At 42.1% G+C, this 21780-nt stretch overlaps 1 protein-coding gene across 2 annotated transcripts in view; it reads left to right on the top strand.

Annotated features, from left to right (window-relative positions):
- The window catches only part of CACNA2D3 (calcium voltage-gated channel auxiliary subunit alpha2delta 3), an 851905-nt gene that overhangs the window by 391035 nt on the left and 439090 nt on the right, over positions 1 to 21780 (top strand). For both annotated transcript variants that reach the window (XM_045078786.1, XM_045078785.1), the window contains exon 9: positions 10985 to 11059. In XM_045078786.1, coding sequence (XP_044934721.1) covers positions 10985 to 11059 — 75 coding nt within the window. The remainder of the gene's footprint in view (positions 1 to 10984; positions 11060 to 21780) is intronic.

The following is a 21780-nucleotide window of genomic DNA, read 5'->3' as shown; positions in this document are numbered from 1 at the left end:
CCTAGAGCAGGGATGTGGGAGACCCAGAGCCAAGCAGGGCAGCAGTTTGCTTCCTGAAAAGGAGAATCGATTTCTGGTTTCCATCTCCGGTTCTTTTTCCTCTTCTCCCCAGTTCTGTGGTATGAAGTCTTTCCCACTCTTTTCCCAAAGATTAGAGTCACAATGAGCCTGCTTCTTTCCCCTGGGTGCTTCACCAGGTTCTCGTGTCTGGTGGTCAGCTGTGCTTTGCCCCTCACCTCTACTGAGGACGCTGACCGGCTGCAGCAGGTAGCCGAGGCAGCGCACAAGGGGACGGTGCTTGGGCTTTGGGGTCAGGACTTAGTTTGAACCCTAGTTCTGCCACATATAGCTAGCAGCACATCTTGGGGCAAACCACATGCGTCTGAGCCATCAGCCCACTCTGAAGTTTGAGTACTCCCCTTGTCCACACAGTTGCTGCCAGATTACCTGAGCCCAGGCACAGGAGGCCCCACACTGAGAGCAGGATATGAAGGAAGGGGTGTTATTTGAAGAGCCAGGCAGACGGGCTCCAAGCATGTGGTCCGTGTGGCTTCCCCAGGCTCCTGAGCAGAGTGCATCATCACGATACCCTCTCTCTGCGAGGTCTCTGCATGGGCACAATAGCTGCTTTTACTTGCAGGGCACAGTTTGCAAGGGGAAGGGCACGGGGGTTTAAAGGACATTGGATTTCTATTGCATTGAGATTGCTTGACTTAGTGTCCCACCTGCATGCTTCTGATCAGACTGAGCAAGAAGGCACAGCTGCAGACTGCCCATGATTTATAACTCTCAATTTAAAAAAAAAAAAAAAAAAAACCCTAAAGAAGAAAAGGAGGAGAGACAGAAGAAGAAATTCCGTGGGAGCAGGGGTTAGTTTATTTATTGTTTATTTATTCAGCTAGACCCAGTGCCTGGGCCAGTGCCTGGCCATGAGTGAGGGTTCAAATATGTGTTAGAATCATCTCTACAGCCGCCTTGCCTACTCCTCCTTAGCATCCAATGTGGATGATCTCATGGGGGCTTCCCCTCAGCTCCATGCCATGTGGAGTGGAGGCAGAGACACCACGAGGCAGAAGCCACCAGCTTGAGGTCACACAGCTAGAAGTGGCCCAGAAAGAACTCAGAACCTGCCTGGCTTTCCCTCATTCTGCTTCATGAGCAGAAGTGAAGACGTGGGCTCGCCCTGAACCTGCATGACCCCAGGGCACCATTCCTTGGGGGTGGGGGGAACGGGACTGTTCAGACAGAACATCGGGTTTCTAAATCAAGCCAAGTTGCTCTAGTTACCAGTCTCCTTGTGAATATGCAAATGTAGCTTGATCCCCCACATATCCTGAAGCATTTCCAGATAAGCAGCAGCTAATTTGGGACTATCTTTCTTATTAATCTTTAATTACTCATTACAGAAGTATCAGAAATTAGCATAGTAAGAAGTGCTAACTAATTACATCGTGGGTCCTTTATCAGTCAGGATTTATTGTTCTGTTAACAAAACCAATCGATTGAAATAATCTCTGTAAGTTCATTAAGATATACAAACAGTGTCAACTCCATAATGAAGACAGAGTGATTAAGATAATTGAAAGTAGACATGCTAGTTATTTTAGAATAGTTAAGGGGAAAAAAGTATTTTTTTTTTTTGCTCCAAATTGTCCCCTTATATAAAGAAACCCATTAGAGGTCCCATTAACCCTCACTGTACATCTACTTGTTAGTTTTCAACATAAATGATCAGCTTCGCGACTATTTACATAATTATTTTGATGAATAGGAAGATACTCTGAACTTTTTAAATTTTAAGCCTCTAGAGTAAAATCCATGAACTCTGTCCCCCTAATGGGTAAAAGAATGGATCAAGTTTGTTCATGAATTTGTATTTAAAGGCCTAGGTGGTAAAAAGCACCACTAATTAACAGTAACGTTTACACATTGATTGTTTTATTATAGGCAACGTATGCAAAAATTTTAAACAACTCTGAAAAGTTTCCCTTCCTTTGCTGTTTGCCATTGTTCCAAGTTCTAACATGTCTAAGAACATACGTAATTTTTCCACAGCAATAGAATCCTATTTTCTGGGATATTCAGCAACTTGCTTCTATACTCATATCATAAGCAAGTATATTTGAAGAACAGAGCATTTCTTTTTTTTTTTTTAAGATTTTATTTATTTATTTGACACAGAGAGAGAGATCACAACTAGGCAGAGAGGCAGGCAGAGAGGGAGAAGGAAGCAGGCTTCCCGCTGAGCAGAGAGCCTGATGTGGAGTTTGATCCCAGGACCCTGAGACCATGACCTGAGCTGAAGACAGAAGCATAACCCTCTGAGCCACCCAGGTGCCCCGAGAACAGGGCATTTCATCACCTCTAGTTGATGTTTGTTATTTAACCAGTCCTCCTTTGCTGGGTATCCTGCTGTTATGGGTCTGTTTTCCACTTGAGAGTGCTGCAGAGAATGAACTTGGGCATGTGTTTTTGTAGTGTTGGGTATGCTTCTACTGAATAAAATCCAGAAGTGGCATTGCTGTCCCAAAGGGTATGCACATACTTAGGTATTACGAGGATGTCCCTTAAATAGGCTGGTGTAATGCTTACACACTCAGAAAGCATACAGGCATACCTTGGAGATATGGCAGCTTTGGAACCAGCCCACCAAAATTTAGTGGGTATTCTGATAAAGTAAGACAAATGAAGTTTTTTGTTTCCAGTGCGTATAAAAGTTATGTTTACACTATACTGTAGTCTGTATGTGTGCAGTAGCATTATGCCTAAAAACAATGTATGCACCTGAATTTTAAAATACTTTATTGCTTAAAAATGCTAACCATCATCTGAGCTTTCAGTGCTGATCCCAGAGCACCATCACAAATATAATAATGAAAACGTTGAAATATTTGAGAATTACCAAAATGTGACAGAGAGACACAAAGTCAGTAATCACTGTTGAAAAAATGTTGCCAATAGCCTTGCTTTGCAGAAAGTTGCCACAACCTTTAAAAAAGTAACCTTGTAAAAAAATCACAGTATCAGGAAGCACAATGAAACAATGTATCCCTGTATTAATCAGCTCCACCTGCTGTAACAAAATATCATAAACTGGGTGGCTGTCACACAGAAATGTATTTTCTTACAGTTGTAGAGGCTGGAAGGTCCAAGATCAAGGTCCAGTAGGGTTTGTTTCCTGTGAGGATTCCCTTCCTGACTTGTAGACAGCCCCCTTCTCACAGAGAGAGGGAGTAGGCTTGGTAATGTCTCTCCTTCTACGAGTGCTAATCCCATCATGAGGCCTGGACCTTCGTGACCGCAACTAGCCCTAATCACCTGCAAAAGGCCCCATCTCCAAATATCACCACACCATGGGATAAGGCTTCAACATGAAGTTGGGGGGAGGGGTGGACACAAGCAGTCCATTACATCACTTGATGATTCTAGATAGTGGGTTGATAATTGGGAGATCTCCATGTGTATTCCCTGGAATTGTCTCTTCTCAAAGCTAAGTATGTTTCACCAGTGATACCTTGCCACATCATGGTGGTTGGTTGGTTGGTTTGTTTTTGCCACTACCTTATATTTCTACCTATATTTCAACATTGCTCTGGTAATATGGTGTATGTAGGTTTTTCTGCCTATTTAAATGGTTACTTGCCTCCATCTAGAGGGATACCCTACTGGAGTCTCTTATAAGGGCAGGGGGATGGGCGGTCTGAAGCTCCGTCCAGAATGCCCTGGAAATCTGTTTGAGGGGCATTGTTCTTGTCGGCTGGATTCCATTTACGGGAGAGGACATTATCATTTCACCCTTCATTACACCGTCAGCTTTCTCCTGCTGGCTGGGTAGATGTGTGAGGAGACATTTCAGAGTTTCAGGAAGAAAGTAAAGAATAGATTCTTGTTTTTCCATGAGAGAAGCCCCTTGTGCGTTGTAGGTATTTGTTTATACAAACGTACTTCATCATTGCCTCTTGGTTTTCAGGGCCATAATAGAGAAGGGAAGAGAGGGGGGTAAATAGTGAAAAAGCCTTTCCTTGGCCATTTCAGTCATTTTTGCATGTTTGCATGTTTGTGTGAAGCTCATCGACTAAATGCATCTTATATATATTATACTGAAAAGCTTCCAATTCAGGTCTTTCCAGAGAATAAACATGAAACGATAATGTTAAAAACTGTTTTAGCTTTCATGGGCAGGGTATTGCAAAGTCTAAGACTGATGAACTAAATGATCAAATTATAGAAGAATAGAAGAAATATGAGAGTGATTTTGTGCAGCCGAAGTTAAAATTTAAGGTCAAACCACTGGTGCATGAAGAGAGATGTCACTGACAAGAGAAAAGGCATATTTTTCTGATTTGCTTTGAAGTCTAACTACAAGCCATGCATTAAATTAACAATATTATCATAAAAATGAGGGTGCTAATTCTGTCCGATGCTGAAATTTGAAAAATGATTTTACAGAAGCCTAAGCCATGCATTAAATGAACACAGTATTAACTGGACCGATATTGTTAAATCAATTTAAATGCCTCCTACAGCCTGTGTTTGTGCAGAGCTGAATAGAGAAGAGCATCATTTGTTAGTTCAACCCAGAACTTTCTGGTGCCCTGGTTTTAATTTGCAGGATTTTCTTTAGAACCGTTTCTCCAGTGCTTTGTCTGCTATGGATTTGCTTTTTAAAGTAATCGATTCCGTATTAAAAGTATGAGGATGGTATTTTCTTGCAGTGCTCATTTGTTCTGTACTACTAATTATGTCCAGTCGTGTTTCAAATTACACAAGAAGCTTTTGTAATGCAGAAGATCCCTGGGATGCCTGTGTTGGTGAAAATATTGTGGGTTCATCTGCTTTGTTACATAAGCCCTACACATTTTCATTCTAAAGGTTGTTTAATCAAAAGCGCACCGATAAAACCATATAAATATTTAATGGGGTTCCAGTAATTCTACATCACTTTCCAGCATTGCATGAGCATGCCAGCACTTTAATTCTATGCGCTTTTTGTTTTGTTTTGTTTTTTGGGTTTTTTTTTTGAACTTAGGATTCTCTATAACGTCCCCACTTACTTCATTTACTTTTTGTTTATCTGTTTTTTTGAAAGGGGTGGAGAGTCTCTTTTTTCCTCTGTGTCAATTTGTGTGTGTGTGTGTGTGTCTAGGCTTTGTTTCTCTTCTTTTCCCTCTGTAATCTTCTCTATAACTTTTCTTTTCATTTCTTTGTTCTGAAAAATCATTAACAAATTCTGTTCAATGCCGAGAATTGCGTATTCTACTAGGGCTGCCTCTGTAAATAAGGAAGACAGGTTGTCCCCCCTCCCCCTTCGTGGAACTTGAGGTTCTGTGTGTGTGAGTGTTGGGTGTGGGAACAAGTGAGGAGCCGGTGCTCACTGCAGAGTGGGGCCATGCTGTCTTGGAGGGGGCAGGAAGGGCAAGTAGCCAGCTGGGAGGCTGGGGGCACCTACAGGAGGAACGGGATATGTGCCGGTGGTAATCACTCCTCTCCACCCACCCCCGGAAGTACAAGCCTGGTTGGATTGACTGAAAGGTGTTCATTGTCTGGCGTTAGGGGTGAATGGGGGAGATGGAGTAGATGTGGAGGTGGTTGATGATAAAAGGAAGGGTTAGACTGAGGGAGGTGGGCTAGACCCAGCAAGTCTGATCAGCCACATGGAACGACTGGGACTTCATCTACAGACAGGGGGAGACATGGAGGGGTCAGTTGCAGGGTGATCTGTGGGGATGTCCCCCTAAAGTTTCTCTCTTCTTAGGTCTCCCCTCATTCTCTTTCTTAGGCAACTAATGGTCTTCTTGTTAGGTCTGAAAACTCCACTGCTTCCAACCTGAAGTGGCGCTGAGTTCTCACCATCACCCAGAGCCCAGAGTCAGCTGGTTTTCACTCTTGGCCTTTAGACTTTGATTTACGTGAACCTGCATGTGACACAATACTACACCAATGCCAAAGCTTGTGAGAGCCTTGGTGGGTGAGCCCAGCCCATTTATTCTTTGTGTTTAGAGCCTTCTCCAACATGCTCTTGGCCATTCATCGAATGAAGCTTGAAGCTTAGCCTTCCTATTTTAGATTATCATTAAAATTCCTATTGAGGATTTTGGCGTGTCCTTAAAACGGTAGATGTAGGGAATGGTTACAAGGATTTCACAGAAGGAAGGAAAAGGCAGATGATGACGTGTCCTTGCTGTCAGAGTGCAGAGTTGTGTGGTTGGCGTGGGAGAGAGAAGGATAATTTCCCGAGAGAGGAGACGGGTGGGATGTAATCTAATCCCTGAAGATCGTGAGTTTACCTCAATTCTGCTTTTGTTTTTCAGATGGACCATGGTAGCCTCCTAGATGAGCACTTTTTATCATGAAAAGGAAAAAAAGTCATTATCTTTAGATGTAATGAGCCTATTCTTCTATGGAGAAATGTAGGAGACAGTGGTTCATGGTCATTCCCCAGTGAAGGTCATGTGCCAGTTTAGCCAGTGTTTTATGTCCCTGAACATAGTGGTGCTTCGTTGATACTCGGTAGACAAACTAAGGACCAAAGAGCTCCATGGCGGATCCTTCCTGGGAGGGATTTGGTATTGAGCGGGATGCACTGTCTTGACTCTAGGTCTGCTGAAGACCTGGTCACTGAGAGGGTTCAGAGTGTGGCATAGAGTGGGACAGTGGACAGCCACGCACACGGGTGGTTTCTGTCTTAGATATTTAGACAGTCCCCTGTGCTTATCACTTCCATCCCGTGGTGTATCACTTCCATTCCCCGTGGTGTATCACTTCCATCCAGTGAAGACAGAGTCTGTACTCTCCAGAGGTGGTCAGGGGCAGATGACCCCTGTCCTCACCAGCCCCTTCCTACTTAGTAAATGCCAGCTCCAGGTGGAGGGCGTGTTTGCTGGTCTTTCTCTCTAGCTAGCACACATGACATTCGCATATATATTTTCTTTCTTCCTTGTGCACGTGCATCCAGATGCCTTCTTTCTCTTTCTTACATGCCGAGCTCTGTGTTGACACTTCACCAAATTACCTTGTTTCATTCTCATGGTGACTTCACAATAGAAGCTCAGTTACAGTTTCAACACAAAGTCCAGCAGTCCTCAACATGAAGCCTGAGACTCAGGAGAGAGGCCTTGGCCAAGGTCACGCAGGTGGTGTATGACAGAGCCAGGATTTGAACCCAGGCCTTTCTGCCTCCATTGCTTTAGGTTCACTGCTCTACCTTTGTGTGGATTAGAAGAGGAGAGCCAGCCCAGAAAGAAGAAAGGGAGAAGGAGACAGACCTTGACCACATGGCAGTTCTAGCTCTTGAAGGGGTGAAAGTTCTTTGCCCATCTTCTTACCAAGTGGTTGGTGGGCTGGCTGGACCATCTCTGGGGATGCCTGAGCCCTCTCCTGTCCTGGGAGGAGACTCTTCCCATTTCCCAGAAATTTGTAGGAAGGACCACCCACTTCAGGGTGGAGACGGAGATGACTGAGTCCCTCTCTAGGGTTCATTCTTGGTAGTGAGATGGAGCAAAAACAGATGGTGGAAGAAAATTCCACCTGGACAGTGAGGATGGTGTGCACTGCATCCTTTCCTTTTTTAGACAACTGATATCTGATTGTTGACCTAGGGATGAAGGAGAGCTGTTTATCGGGCTACTGTATCTTAGGGCTGGAGGAGATCAGATCGTCAGCTCTGAATTGATATGGCCATCCCGCATCATTGTTTCACAAAGTAGAAATCTAGAGAACATCCATTAAAATGTAGAGACTGGAAGGTTTCCAAATGGAGAGCTGCTGGGAGCTTGGAAACAGTTTCATGTCCAGGGTGCCTTTGGTGCTCCCCTAGGGAGGAGCACAGGGTAGCGTGGTGAGCACGCACAGCTGATGGGCCTTCTTGGCACAGCCGCCCTGTGCGCACCGCTCCCTCGCAGGGACGGCTGAGCCCAACTCCCTCCGGTGATCCAGACCAGATTGCTCAGCATAGCTTTATCCTGATGCAGTCAAGGGAAATTAGTCAACTGCAAGCTTGGATGATGCCACTAACAAGCTGGCGGGGGTTCAGAAGAGCAGATTCATCCACTGTGGCCACGGCTCACACAGTGATGGGGAGCATGGTTTTGATTACTGCACATGTTTCTCCCTGATGAGGGCAAGAACATCTTGGTCCTCTTTCCTTTCCAGCCCCTGCGGCAGTCACCCCACGTGTACAGGCCTTCGTACTAGCAAAGCAATTTCTAGTCTGTTGCCTCGTGGGACCCTTGCAGGAGTCCCTGGAGGGTAAACAGAAGATCATTTAGCACCTTCTGTTGGAGAAGAAAGCAGGACTTGAGGTACAGTGGCTTTCCCAAGGCCACACAAGGAGTATGTGGCAGAGGCAGAATGTGGACCTGAGGGTCCTGACTCTCAACTCAGATTCCGCAACCCCAGGAATCAATATTGATAGTGTATATTAGGCAGAATGTAGATAAAATTTAAAATATTCCTGGCAAATGGAATTGGGAAGTTTGGGAGGGCAGGGTACAGAGCGACCAGGTGTTCCATGATGTCATGGATGGGAGCAGGGCCACTGCATGTTTGGTTTGATGCTTCAGCAGCTTGGTCTTTCTGTGTGTTGCTCTCCATGCTTACCCTTGTCACCTCATGGTTGCAAAATGGCTGCTGAACTGTGAGATGTGTCCCAAATGGGAGAGGAAGGGAGTGGGTAGAGAAGAGTTTTCCTCTAATGGCAAGAAAAAAAATTCCCTGAAACTGTCCAGAAAACCACCCCTTATGTTTTGTTGGCTGGGAATGGGTCACATGACCACCCCTAGCTTCAAGGCAGGGTGTAAGCATGCAGCCAGCAGAGGAGGAAGTGACTGTGATTGGCTCAGTCTGCTTCTGCTTCCGGCTTTAGGAATGGGCATCTTGTCACCCTTGACCAGCTCGGTCAGCAAGGGAGGTGGAGGACAGGGGAATGGATGTCTTTTTCTCCAGCAACTTCCAGCGTCAGCCCCATACGGACCAAGAACCCTGGAGAAGTTCTTCTTCAGATTGGACTGTGACGTGCTTCCTGAACCCTCAGATGGTGTCCCATTTGTTGACTGGAAGTCATGTTCTCGTTTGTCAATTGCTAATTTCCAGAATCACATAAACGTGTTTTTCCTCCATGCCTCTTCAGAGGAGATCCAAGCTATATGATCATGGAGCTGTAATTTTTTCAAATGCTCTGTGTGACCAAGAACAAAGACTAATGAGGGAGCCAAAGTCAGACTGATGAGCAGCACAGAGGCTTTGGGGACCAGAGAGGACAAATTGGGGGCTTTGAGGTCCTGAGGTCATTGGCTGTGAGGTCAGACTGCCTGGGTTTGTATCTGGACTCCACCCCTTATGGACTCCCCAGTGGTGTGGGGCAAGGTGATCATCCTTGCTCTGCTTTGGTTTGCGCCTCTGTAAAGGGGGTGTGGTTGGAAGGGCTTGCTACGTGAGGTTAAGGTATGCCGTGAATGAAATATAGCCTGTGCCTAGATGAAGTGAGTGCTCAGTAACAGTGAGCTGAGGTCATGATTATCACTGCTCCGGCCTGCTTAGCCAGCGCCTTAGCACCGAAACAGGCTGTGTCTCTGTCACTCTTCAAGCAGCTGCGTGTCTGGCCCCCTTCAGTCTGTCCCTGCAGTGTGCCCAGAGCAGTGGGCCTACGCTCATCCCGTTAGTCACTCACTTCCCTGTGCACAGCCCTCTGTGGTCCTCCTGGTGCACACACTTAAAGTCTGAACTTCTTATCCAGACTTCGCTGGAGAGCTGAAGCTTTGAGAGTTGGTTCTGGTTCCTTTTCTCTGGAGCTCTGGGCTGGGCTTTTGATAGCTGGAGTGGATGACATGTGATGACATGCTTTGAACACATTGTTCTTGGGCACTGACTGCAGGCCCAGCCCTGTGCTTGTCACAGGCAACCCATGGAGGAACCAAGTATGGACCCTGACAGTGTGGGCCCACCCATGGTAAGGGATCCAGGCACCAGGCTGTCAGAATTTGGGAGTTTACAGGAAAGGAGCCTCAGCTACACTAGAGGCATCTTCTGACAAGAGGCAGGAAGGAGCTTGCCTGGAGGATGGATAAGAGTCAGCTTGAAAATGCCAGAGCAAGACTCCAGACAGAGGGTCCTGTGTGGCAGGAGAAGATGGGATAGCCCAGAGGACAGGAAGGGAATCAGGGCTGGCTGGTGCTAAGTTTCTGGGGAGAACTAATGAGTGAGTGAATTTGGAAAGGTCAATAGGGTCAAGTGTTCAGAACCCTGCCACACCCTGAGAAGGTTTATCTGCAGAACAGTGGAAAGTGTGATGGGTTGGCAGGAAGCGGCATGACCTGATTGGCATTTTAGAAGGACCCAGCCTAGCTCCAGTGCAGAGAATCATACTTAAATTTTCACTTCCTGGTTGTTAGCTTTGGACAAAAACAAATGGTCATATTCTGGGTATTCTTGGATAAAAAGTAATGGGAAGGCTGGCATTGGCCTGTGTGGAAGGTGGCTGGTGGGTAGTGCTCTCACCAAAAGCCACAGAGCCTCCCAGAATGATGGGGGAACACCAAGGCTTCTCCTTTCCTCCGTTCTTTGGTCACTCATGTGCAACCCACGCACAGGTCCTTGTGCTCCAGAAAACCAAAGACAGAGGCTGCAACTGTGTTCGCCCAAGTCTGGGATGCTCTTTAGGTTCCACCTGGGTCACACACTGACCAGCATGGCCACAGAGCCCCAGTGTTTGGAGTCACACCTAAAGGATTGTTAGTTAACTGTGTTTGCCCTTAACACTGCTATCTACCAGCACAGGCTCTAGAACTTTCTCCCTCAAACAAGAGAAGACTATCGGGTGCTTCAGCACAATCCTATATAAGGGCACCAATGAGAAAGCCACCTAAGAGAATGAACTGAGCCCATAGTTCTGTTGCTTTTCTGTTTGTTTGCATGTGTCCTTCAATTGCCTAGTAGACCTCAAGTGATTAATTATGTGTGTCCTCTTGGCTGTTTCATCTCTTTGCAGTATAATGAGGAGCTTCACTACGTGGAACCTTGCCTGAATGGGACGTTGGTGCAAGCTGACAGGACAAACAAGGAGGTAGGGCCTGCCGCCAGGCAGGTGAATCAGGGGTGGGGGCATGGTCTCGTCCCCCTCACAGTGCTGGCCGACAGTAATTCCATTCTAGTTTTTAGAAACTCATCAAAGTATTGGCATTTTGTTGAGGGCCTTGGAACCCTAGTGCATAGGACAGTTATGAAGAGGCATAAATAAAATCCTTGCAATAAAATAATGACATTTAGGGCAGAAGCTCCATAGTTCTGAAATACTTGTATTGTTTACTTTTTTCCTTGCTCTGTGCACATCCTGTGTTACACCTGATACCTGTGTTGACACCATTGAAAGATTATGGCTTTTGCTGAGATTTCAAAGAAAATTGAACCTACTTGCTAAATCTCTTGATGCTCTTACTATAATTGATTAAATAATCTTTGATGTAGCTATTGAGGTAACTTGTCTCCTGGTTGGAAGGTAAGCTTTATGAGGATAAGGATTATATCTGCGCCCTGCTGTATATCCAAGGCTTTGAAGCATTGCCTGCTATATAAATATTGTGAAACAAAATGAAGATGTATTAAAGGAGGACCTTAGGAAGTGGGGTAGAAATTGTCCTTCTAGTTGGAGCATTCTAGGAAAATTCACTGAACAGATAAATAAAATCTGTTCCCCCTTAGCCATATTCATTGTTTATTTTTATTTATCTTTTTTTTAGAGAGAGAAAGCAAGAGAGAGAGAGAGCACACAAGTATGAGGGGAAGGTAGAGGGAGAGAGGAGAGAGAGAACCTTAAGCAGACTCCTTGCTCAGGGAAGTGCCTGATGTGGGGCTCAATGCCACGACCCTGAGATCATGACCTGAGCTGAGATCAAAAGTCAGACACTTAACTGACTGAGCCACCTGGGTGCCCCCTCCCCTTAGCCATCTTTAAACTTATCAGTGCAAAACACCTCAGCTACCACCATACCACCCCTTACAGGGCTGGGTAACGATTTAGGTCGAAGGTGTGGCTGTGGCAGCAACAATATCACACCTCCTGAGACACAGAGCTGCCACTCTGTGTCATTTTGCTTTGTTATATTTGCTATGCAGGGCTGCTCCTCCCCCTGAAGAGCATGCTCCCATGAGGTGGCTGAGGGCAATGGCAAGGCAGATTCTTGTGAGGCACTGTGCCTGTGCTGAGGAGATCCTGTTGGCTCAAAGGGGCAGGGAGTGGCATTGGTACTATCTTAGGTGCAAATGGTAGAAGCATTTGCTTGGGTTGGGCATCTCTGAGGGAGTGACCAGCAGAGGATTGAGAGAAATTTCTTCCAGCTAGAATACAAAGTGAGAAAGAAAAATTATACCAGAGTTAATATCCAAGCTTCAATTCAAGGGGAAAATACCATAGAAATACCATAATAAGCTTTATGTTTGGAGGGAGAAAGAAGTACATGGTAGTTCAAAGAACAAGTGTATCTAGAGAATGTTTATTCATGGTCATTTTGTGCGGTAAGGTAGAAAAGAATGACTTAGACCTCCATTTATCTTTTTAAATAATTTAAATTGTTTAAAATTTATCACCGAATTTTTCTAGGGACCTCCCCCTTGTTTGATCATTGCCTGGGTCTGTATTCCACCCCCTTCCCCATAGTGTAGCCTTGAAATATCCTCCAAAGCCTCAGATAGGTGTTTAGTGATAGTGTCTGCAACATGAGATAGAAAAGATGCTTTAAATGATCAAAACCTCCCTTCAAGTTGCATCCCAGATAAACAGGGAGCAGTGTGACAATTAGATATCTGAGGTCTTATGAAGGGGAAAAAAAGTGTTAGGGAAAGAGAAATAAACATTTATTTAAAATTGTCTTTGAAAATGTATGGCTATTAAAGACTGGAGGGCTTTTGAATATAAAAATTTACCCGGCCATCTGAATCTGCCAATGAGGAGTAGCCACATTCCAATCTGATTCTACCCCTTAGAACTAAAACACCCTGGATTGAAGCCTACAACCAATTATAGGAAGGCTGCAAGGTGAGCTGTCTTGACCTAAAGTCATGGAGCTGGGTTCCTTGGGTCTCCTGTTGATTCCCACCATATGTCCGAATGGAGCACTCCAGAAGCCTCCTTCCTGTACCTACAATAGGCAGAGACCAAAAATAATAATTTAAAAAAAAAATTGAAGAAAAGCCTGTCCCTTCTAGCCAAACAACCAGGGAAGGGGTAACCTCGTAACAGAAAACCTTTGTGACAGTACCTTTCCTACTCCAGACGGATACCAGTGGAACAAATATAGAACAGTCCTCCACAGTTTCAGCAGGGCTGAATGATAAATTGACCTTCCATCCCACCCCACCCCCTTGACCCTCAGCTCAACACAGAGACCAATGGCTAAGAACAAGATTGTTTAGGATCTGGAGTCTGACAATGTAAAACCCAAAATGCCCAGAATGCAATAGAAAACCCCTTGTCATTCCCCCAAACTGGAAAAATCACAACATGAATGAGAAAAGACAATCAACAGAAGCCAATATTGACATCAATCAGATGTTGAAATTATAAAATTGCTTCAACAAGCAATTAGGAATTCTCTTGAAACAAATGAAAAAAAAATAGAAAATCTCAAAAGAGAAATAGAAGTTGTTAAACAGAGACAAGTGGGAATTATAGAACTGGAAAATACAGTCACCAAAATAGAAAGCTCACTGGACCAGCTGAATAGTAGAGTGGAGATGACAGAAGATAAAATCAGTGAACTCCAAGACAGATCAATAGAAATTACCCAATTGAACAGCAGAGAGAAAATAGACTGAAGCAAAATGAACAGGGTCTCAGGCACATGTGGGATGATAACAGAAGAGCTAACATTCATATCACAAAAGTCCTGGGAGAGGAGAGGAAGATCAGGACTAGATATATATTTGAAGATGTATTGGCCGAAACTTCCTACTTCCTAAAATTGGTGAAAGTCATAAACATATATATTCAAGAGCTGAACAAATTTCAAATAGGTAAACGTGAGTCACTCCATGGCAGGGCACATCACAAACATAATTAGACAAGGGGGAAAAGTAACTTGATAGCAACAGAGAAAAAAGGGCACATTGCTTAGACTACATATTTGAATGACAGCAGACTTCTCCTATGAAATCATGGTGGCCAGAAGGAAGTGGCAGAGCATTTTTTTTTTTTTTTAAGTATTGAAAGAAAACAACTGTATATTCAGTGTAAACGTCCTTAATAAATGAAGGGGATATAAAGACATATTCAGATGAAGGAAAACTATACAAATTTCTTACCAGCAAATCTACTTGTAAAAAATGGCTAGAGGAGTTCCCTAAATAGAAAGTAAAAAACAGAAAAAGGCTTGAAACTTCAAAAAGGAAAGAATATCAGACTGGGTAAAAATAGGAGTAAGTATAATAGAGTATCCTAATTATCACATTATTAAGTCCTATTGGATATTTGAAGCAAAAATTGTAGCATTGTTTGATGTAGAGCCCACAGTTGCTGAGGAAACAAGCTAATTATATTTTAAAAGTATGGAGGGTAAAAAGACCTAATTAGAAATAATATTTCCACCTCTTACTGGAAGTGGTAAATTCTGATACCAGTAGACTGTGATAAATTCCATATTTACAGTATGACACCCAGACCAACCATTAAGGAAATAGTGAGAGGATGCATATGGGTATCTCTCAGTTTTTGAAAGTTCACTTTATACCACCTTGCTTTTACAAAAGACATACATTAGCACCTGTTTTTGCTAACTGAAAGATAGCTGAACAGGATTTCACTTTTATGGAAAAAAGGCAAAAAGCAAAAATAGCATCCAGCATTTTTTTGCAGTGAGCCATTATCAAGGCAGGATGCACCCTGAGCAGTGACAGTGTCCCTGCCAAGCTCCTTCCCCAGGAACCACACTCTGAAACATAGAATGAAGCCTCCATAGCTTTGAACTATGTCTGTGAGCATCTGTGCTTTATCTCCATTTATTTTCTGCGTCACGTAGCAAGATGTGTCCTAAGGTATCAGAAAAGCCTAAGAGAGATTATTTTTGGGTCCAGGAATGCACAACCATTTTTCCATATGAATTACTGGTAATTGCTTCTTTGCTTTATGCCATTTCAGTTTATGATAAGTTCCATAGGAATGTTCTACTTTCAGATAGCGGGGGGAAATGTACTTAACAAGTAATTCATGAGAATGTAAGAAATAAGACACAGAGAAAATGAATAGGAAAAAAAAAAAGATGAATTGGCAGTCTTAAGCCCTAATATGTGACTAATTATCTTAAATGTAAATGGTCTGAGCACAGCAATTAAAAGACAGAGATTGGCAAGTGGATTTAAAAAAAGAAGTCTAACCATATGCTGACTACTAGAATTTCACTTAAAATACAATGACACAGGTATGTCAAAAGTAAAAGGATGAGAAAAGAAATACTATGCAAACTTTTTTTTTTAAAATCAGGATTGGCTATATCAATATCAGATAAAGTCATCTTCAGAGCAAAGAAAATTACTATCACTAGAGACAAAGAAGGACACTACATAAGAATAAAAGAACCCATCCATCAGGAAGACATAACAAAGCTAAATGTGTTTGGACCAAACTACAGAGCTTCAAAATACATGAAACAAAAACTAATAGAACTGAGAGCCGAAATAGATAAACCTACAATTATAGTTGGGGACTTGGACGCTTCACAGACAGTAACTAAAAAGAAAGTCAGCAAGGTTATAAAAGAACTGAACCACATCATCAACCGATAAGATCTAAATAACATTTATAGGACACTCTACCCAACAACAACAGAGTACACATTCTTTTCAAGCACTTGTGGAACATTAACCAGGATAAAGAATATTTGGGGTCAAAATACAAACCTTAATAAATTACCCAGAGTTGTGAAATCATACAGAGCATGTTTTCTGTTGATAACGGAATCAAATGAGAAATCAATAACAGAAAGACAACAGAACAATCTCCAAACACTTAGAAATTAAGTATACTACTAAATAACGCATGGGCTAAGAGGAAGTCTTGAAGGAAATTTTAAAAATATAAAACTGAATGAAAATGAAAACCTAATATATCAAAATATGTGGGACAAAGCCATCACAGTGTTGAGGTGGAAAGTTATAGCACTAAATGCTTATATTAAAAAGAGGAAACCCTCAAATTCATAATCTAACTTCCTACCACAAGACATTAGAAAAAGGAGAGGAAAACCCATAGCAAGCAGAAGGAAGGAAATAATAAAGAGCAGAAATCAGTTAAATTGAAACAGGAAAACCACAGAGAAAAATCAATATCACCAAAACCTGGTCCTTCAAAAAAATTTATTAATAAAACTAATAAATCTCCAGAGAGACTGACATAAAAGGAGAGAAATCACAAGTCATCAACAATAGGCATGAAACAGATTATTACTATAAAACTGAGGTCATTAAAAGGATAATAAGGGAATATTACAAATAACTTTACACTCATAAATTTGATAACTTAGAAGAAATGAACCAAATTCTTAAAAACTATAAGCTACCAAAATCCAACCAAGATGAAATAGATAACCTGAATAGTCCTATAAATATTAAAGACATTGAATTCATAATTTAAAAGTTCCAAAAATAAACTCAAGTTCCAGATGGTTTCACTGGACAACTCTACTGAACATTTAAAGAAGAATTAATACGAATTTTACAGAATCTCTTCCAGAAAAATAGAAGAGGAGGGAAATCCCTCCAACTAATTTTATGAGGCTAGTGGTTCCCCAATAAACCATACAAAAATAGTACAAAAGAAGAAACCTATACTTTCTTGGCAGGGGAGATAACCATGATGAGAAAAAGATACCTATCAGCCATAACCCTCATGAAGGTCCTCATGAAGAAACTTACAGCAAGAGTCCTCAACAAGATTTTAGCACATCAAATCTAACAATATTTATCTATTTCTACAGAATAATACAACACCACGAAGTAGGATTTATTCCAAATATGCAAGACTGGCTTGACCCTGGTGTCAAATCAATCCATGTAATTTACCATATCAACAGGTTAAAGATGCAAAATCATATGATCATAGCAATTAATTCAAAAAAAAATTTGATAAAATCCAACACACAGTCATGGTTTAAAAAAAAACAAAAAAACAACTCAGCAAAATAGGAACAGAGGTAACTTCCTCAAATTGGTAAAGACCATCTACAAAAACCTACAGCTAATATCCAACTTAACAGTAAAGGTTTAAAAAACTTTTGCATTATGGTCAGGAACCTGTAAGCCTGTCCACACTCACCACTCTTCTTCAACATAGCATTATAATTTCTAGTCAGTACAATAAAGTTAGAAAAAGAAATACATAGCATACAGTTCTGGAAAGAAGAAATTAAACTCTCCCTATTTTCAGATGATATGATTATATGTGTAGAAAATTCCCAAGACTCTACCGAAAGCAAAACCTGAACTAATAACTGAGTTAGGCAAAATCACATATACAAGATCAACACACAAAAACCAGCCACATTTCTATATACTAACAATGAACACATGGAAATAGAAATTTATAAAAACCAATACCATTTACAATTGCTCCAAAGAAATAAACTTAATGAAACATGTAGCGTCTATGTGATGAAAGCAAAGGAGGCCTAATTAAATGGAAGGACTTACCATGTTCATGGATAGAAAGACTCAGTATAGTCAAGAGGTTCATTCTTGTCTAATTGATCTATAACTGTAATGCAGTTCCTATCATTCCAGCAAGGTTTTTTAGACATAGATAAGGGTAGATTAAAATTTATATAGGCACAGGACCTAGAATAGAAAAACTACATGAAAACAAAGAATAAAAGTAGGAGGAATCAATTTACCCTATGTTAAGGCCCATTATATAGTTAGAGTAATCAAGACAGTGTGCTGTTGATGGAGGAGTAAGCATATAGATCGGTGGAATAGAAGAAAAGAATGTAGAAATATACCCACACAAATATGCCCAACTGATTTTTGACACAGGTGCAAAAGCAATTCATTGGAGGAAAAAATACCATTTTCTAAAAAATGGTGCTGGAGCAATTGAACATCCATAAACAAAAAACAAACAAACAAAAAACTACCTTGACCCAAACCTCCCCACTTGAACAAAATTTACCTGAGATGGGTCAAAGATTTAAATAAAAGTGGACAACTTTGACACTCTTTAAAAAACATAGGAAAAAATCTTTAGAATCTGGGCCTAAATAGAGTTCTTAGGCTTGATAGTGAAAGCACAATCCATAAAAGGGAAATGTGATCAAATAAATCTCATTAATATCAGGGAAAAAAAGAAAAAACCAAAAACCTTCTGCCATGTGAAAGACCCTGATGGAAGGATGAATAGGTATGTGGCTTGCAAATATCTTCTCCCAAGTTACATTTGCAAGCTACATATCTGAAAAAGAATGAGCATATAGGGAATATAAATAACTCAAACTCAACAGCAAAGACAAATAACCTGATTAGAAAATGGTCCAAAGACATGAAGATACACTTTACTGGATAGGGTAAACAGAGTGGCAGGTAAGTACATGAAAAGATATTCAACATCCTCAGCTAGGAAAATGCCAGTTAAAACCCCAATGAGATATCAGAAAGGCTAGGACAAAAAAAGGAATAAAAGAATAAAAGAACACCAAATGTTGATAAGGACATGGAGAAACCAGGCTGATAGGAAAGCAAAACGGTATGGCCATTCTAGAAAACATTTGGTAGTTTCTCAGAAAACCATACATGTAGTTATTTTGTGTTTTCAGCAATCACACTCTGGGGCATTTATCTCAGAGAAATAAAAACTTAATGTTCACACAAAAACCTGTATGCACATGTTCATAGCAGCTTTGATTCATTGTAGCCCCCGACTGGAAACTACCCCGATATCCTTCAGGAGGTGATTGGTTAAACAAAGTGGTATTTCCCTCCCGCAGAATGAGTCTTTGAATCTTTGGGGAATTATCTTGAGAAAAAAAAAAAAAAGCCAATTCCCAAATAATATATACTGCATGATTTCATTCGTATACTGTTCTTGAAATGACAGAATTGTAGAAATGGAGAGTAGATTAGTTGCGGTCAGGGGTGAGACGTGGGAACGGGAAGGGATGAGAGGCTAATAGAAGGGCAGCTGGAGGGATCCTTCTGGTGGGAGAAGCATTCTGTCACTTGACTGTGTCAGTGCTCACATCCCCGTCATGCTGTTGTTTTGCAAGATGTAATTGGAGAATGCTGGGTGAAGGGTTTGTGGTGTCTCTCTGTTATTCTGACAATGGCTGTGGATCTCTGATTACCTTAAAATGAGAGTTGAATTAAAAATAATCTGAAATCTATGTGGAAATATTTAAAAGGGACTTTATCAAATCAGTGTGAATCAAATTTAGGTTGCTTTGGTTATCTCTTAAAAAGTACTAACTGTAGTGCAGTTTCTGATAGCAAGAGAGTTTCATGTCTTACCTTGTGGACCTTTTTTTTTTTTTTTTAAGATTTTATTTACTTACTGGAGAGAGAGAAAGAAACCAGGGGGAGTTGCAGAGGGAGAGGGACAAGCAGACTCCATGCTGAGCACTGAGACCACATAGAGTCTGATCTCAGGACCCCAAGATCATAACCTGGGTCTAAACCAAGTGTTGGACACTTTACCAACTAAGCCATCCAGGTGCCCCTTATGGGCCTTTTAATTTGGAAGAAATCTCAGAAGACAAACATTTATTTTCCATTGGGGCATTTTAAAAACCAAGGTGTGCTCCTTTGGCTATTTTTTTTTAAGATTTTATTTATTTATTTGAGAGAGAGAAAGAGTTTGCATAAGCCAGGTGGGGGAGAATGGAGGGTAGATAGAGGGAGAGAGAGGGGCAAGCTCCCTGCTCAGCAGGTGGTCCAATGTGGGACTCGATCCCAGGACGCTGGGATCATGACCTGAGCTGAAGGGAGATGTTTAACCAACTGAGCTACCCAGGTGCCCCTCCTCTGGCTATTTTGAACCAATTTCCAGGTCATCATCAAATTGATGTTAAGGCAATGTATATTTAGGACTCAGTGTCATGTAACAAAGACTAGTGTGTTCATATAAAACAAAATGAGAATTTACATCAACTCACCTAACTGCAAAGTCCTTGGGTGGAAAGACTGTATCCGTCACACCTTACACATGATGTCGAGGGTCACCCCCCTCTCCCCAGCTGCCTCCCCTATATGCCTTCTGCGGACTCTGATGGGTTCTGCGAGGCCAGATGCCCATTATGGACCCATAACCGCGTCTCCAGAGTGTAGAGCAGCCCAGCTAGCAGCCTGGGCCAGGTGTCTGTAACTGTGGCCAGAAGGCAGGCCTGTGTTGGAAGAGCTGCTTGGTATTCCCGAAGGAAAGAACTCTGCGTACCCAGGCCAGGACCTAGGAGGGAGATGCTCGGGGGAAGCATTCATGCATGAAGGAAGGAGTCTATGGGCCACCTGGGGGAGGCTTCTGGTTGCAAATCAAATTTTTCCATTTCGTTTGTTTCAACAGAAGATCCACAAAACATTAAAAACAAAGCATGAAGCTCATTCCTTTTTTTTTTTTTTTTTTTTAGATTTTATTTTATTTTCAGTGTTCCAGAATTCATTGCTTATGCATCACACCCAGTGCTCCATTCAATACGTTTCAATATAACTAGCACACTCTGAATTAGACTGTGGGTGAAATGATCGGATTCCGGTCTTGGCTGTCCTCGTGAGTGAAGGTCACATCCCCGGAATGGCAGCTTGGAAGCCATTTTCTTGTGTTGTCTGTGAAATGGGGGACGGGGAATTGTAGCCTTCTGTATAAGCCTGTCCAGAACTGGCAGAGTGCGCGGTGACGCTAGCCTTCCTTCCTCTGTGCTCAGTAATTCTGACTGCAGTATGCCCGATCCTGTGGGAGCCTTCATCCTTCACTCAGAATTGTCCGTGTGTATCCTGACAAGCTCTCCTGACAGCCAAATAACCAAGATCCTTTCCTACCCATCCCTGTTCATCTTGCGACGGTTTCCCTGGTGGCTGCCGTAATGTTACTTCCAGTTAATGAAAGGACTTCTGGAAAGTGACACAGGGGATTATGATGTCATGTACCTTTAGTTCAATGGTATCATGCTCTGGTTTTATAATATTCTGGAGACCCCCTGAAAAATCAGAGCTAGGTAATTTTAGGTAAAACACTATTTGTTAAAATTCATTTAAAAAACTTGAAAACAGGAGTAGGGGCATCTCATTGTGTTGTGAACTAGAAGAAAAGGTTAGGGTAAAGATGCTGGCTTCTGTCAGACTAAATTGTCCTGGTTCAAAGATTTCCTGTGATTTTGCTTGAAATAGCCTATGACACATCATCCCTGAACAAGTGATCTCCAGGTTCTAAGTTTTTGTTTTTGTCTTTTAAGGGTATTGTTTATTGTCGGGAGAGAATTTTACTTTGTTGCTTTATGTACCAGATAACCGACTTTTTTTTTTTTTTTTTTTCTTTAAGAAGAAAAGAACCAAGACAAATTGAGTGAGCCTGGAACTCAAATATAGAATTCAAACGAGTAAACTCTCATCCTAATCTACTTCAGACCTTCTGAACCATTCATCAGACCTAAAAATGAACTTCTGTGGTCTCTCGGGGGGGGGGGGTGCTATGGTTTTTCCCCGGTTTTATAATGAAGCTGTTCTGAAATTGACTGAATTTCATGGCTCTGTTTAAGATTCTTGTGTGAATATTTGTTGCAAAATCAACCAATCTTAGCAATCCACATAACTCTCAACTTC

Source organism: Mustela putorius, unplaced genomic scaffold (genome assembly GCF_011764305.1).
Source record: "Mustela putorius furo isolate JIRA1106 unplaced genomic scaffold, ASM1176430v1.1 tig00000095_pilon_pilon_pilon, whole genome shotgun sequence".
Lineage (NCBI taxonomy): Eukaryota > Metazoa > Chordata > Mammalia > Carnivora > Mustelidae > Mustela > Mustela putorius.
The sequence above is the reverse complement of the archived record's forward strand: the minus strand, read 5'-3'. Positions and strand labels throughout refer to the sequence as shown.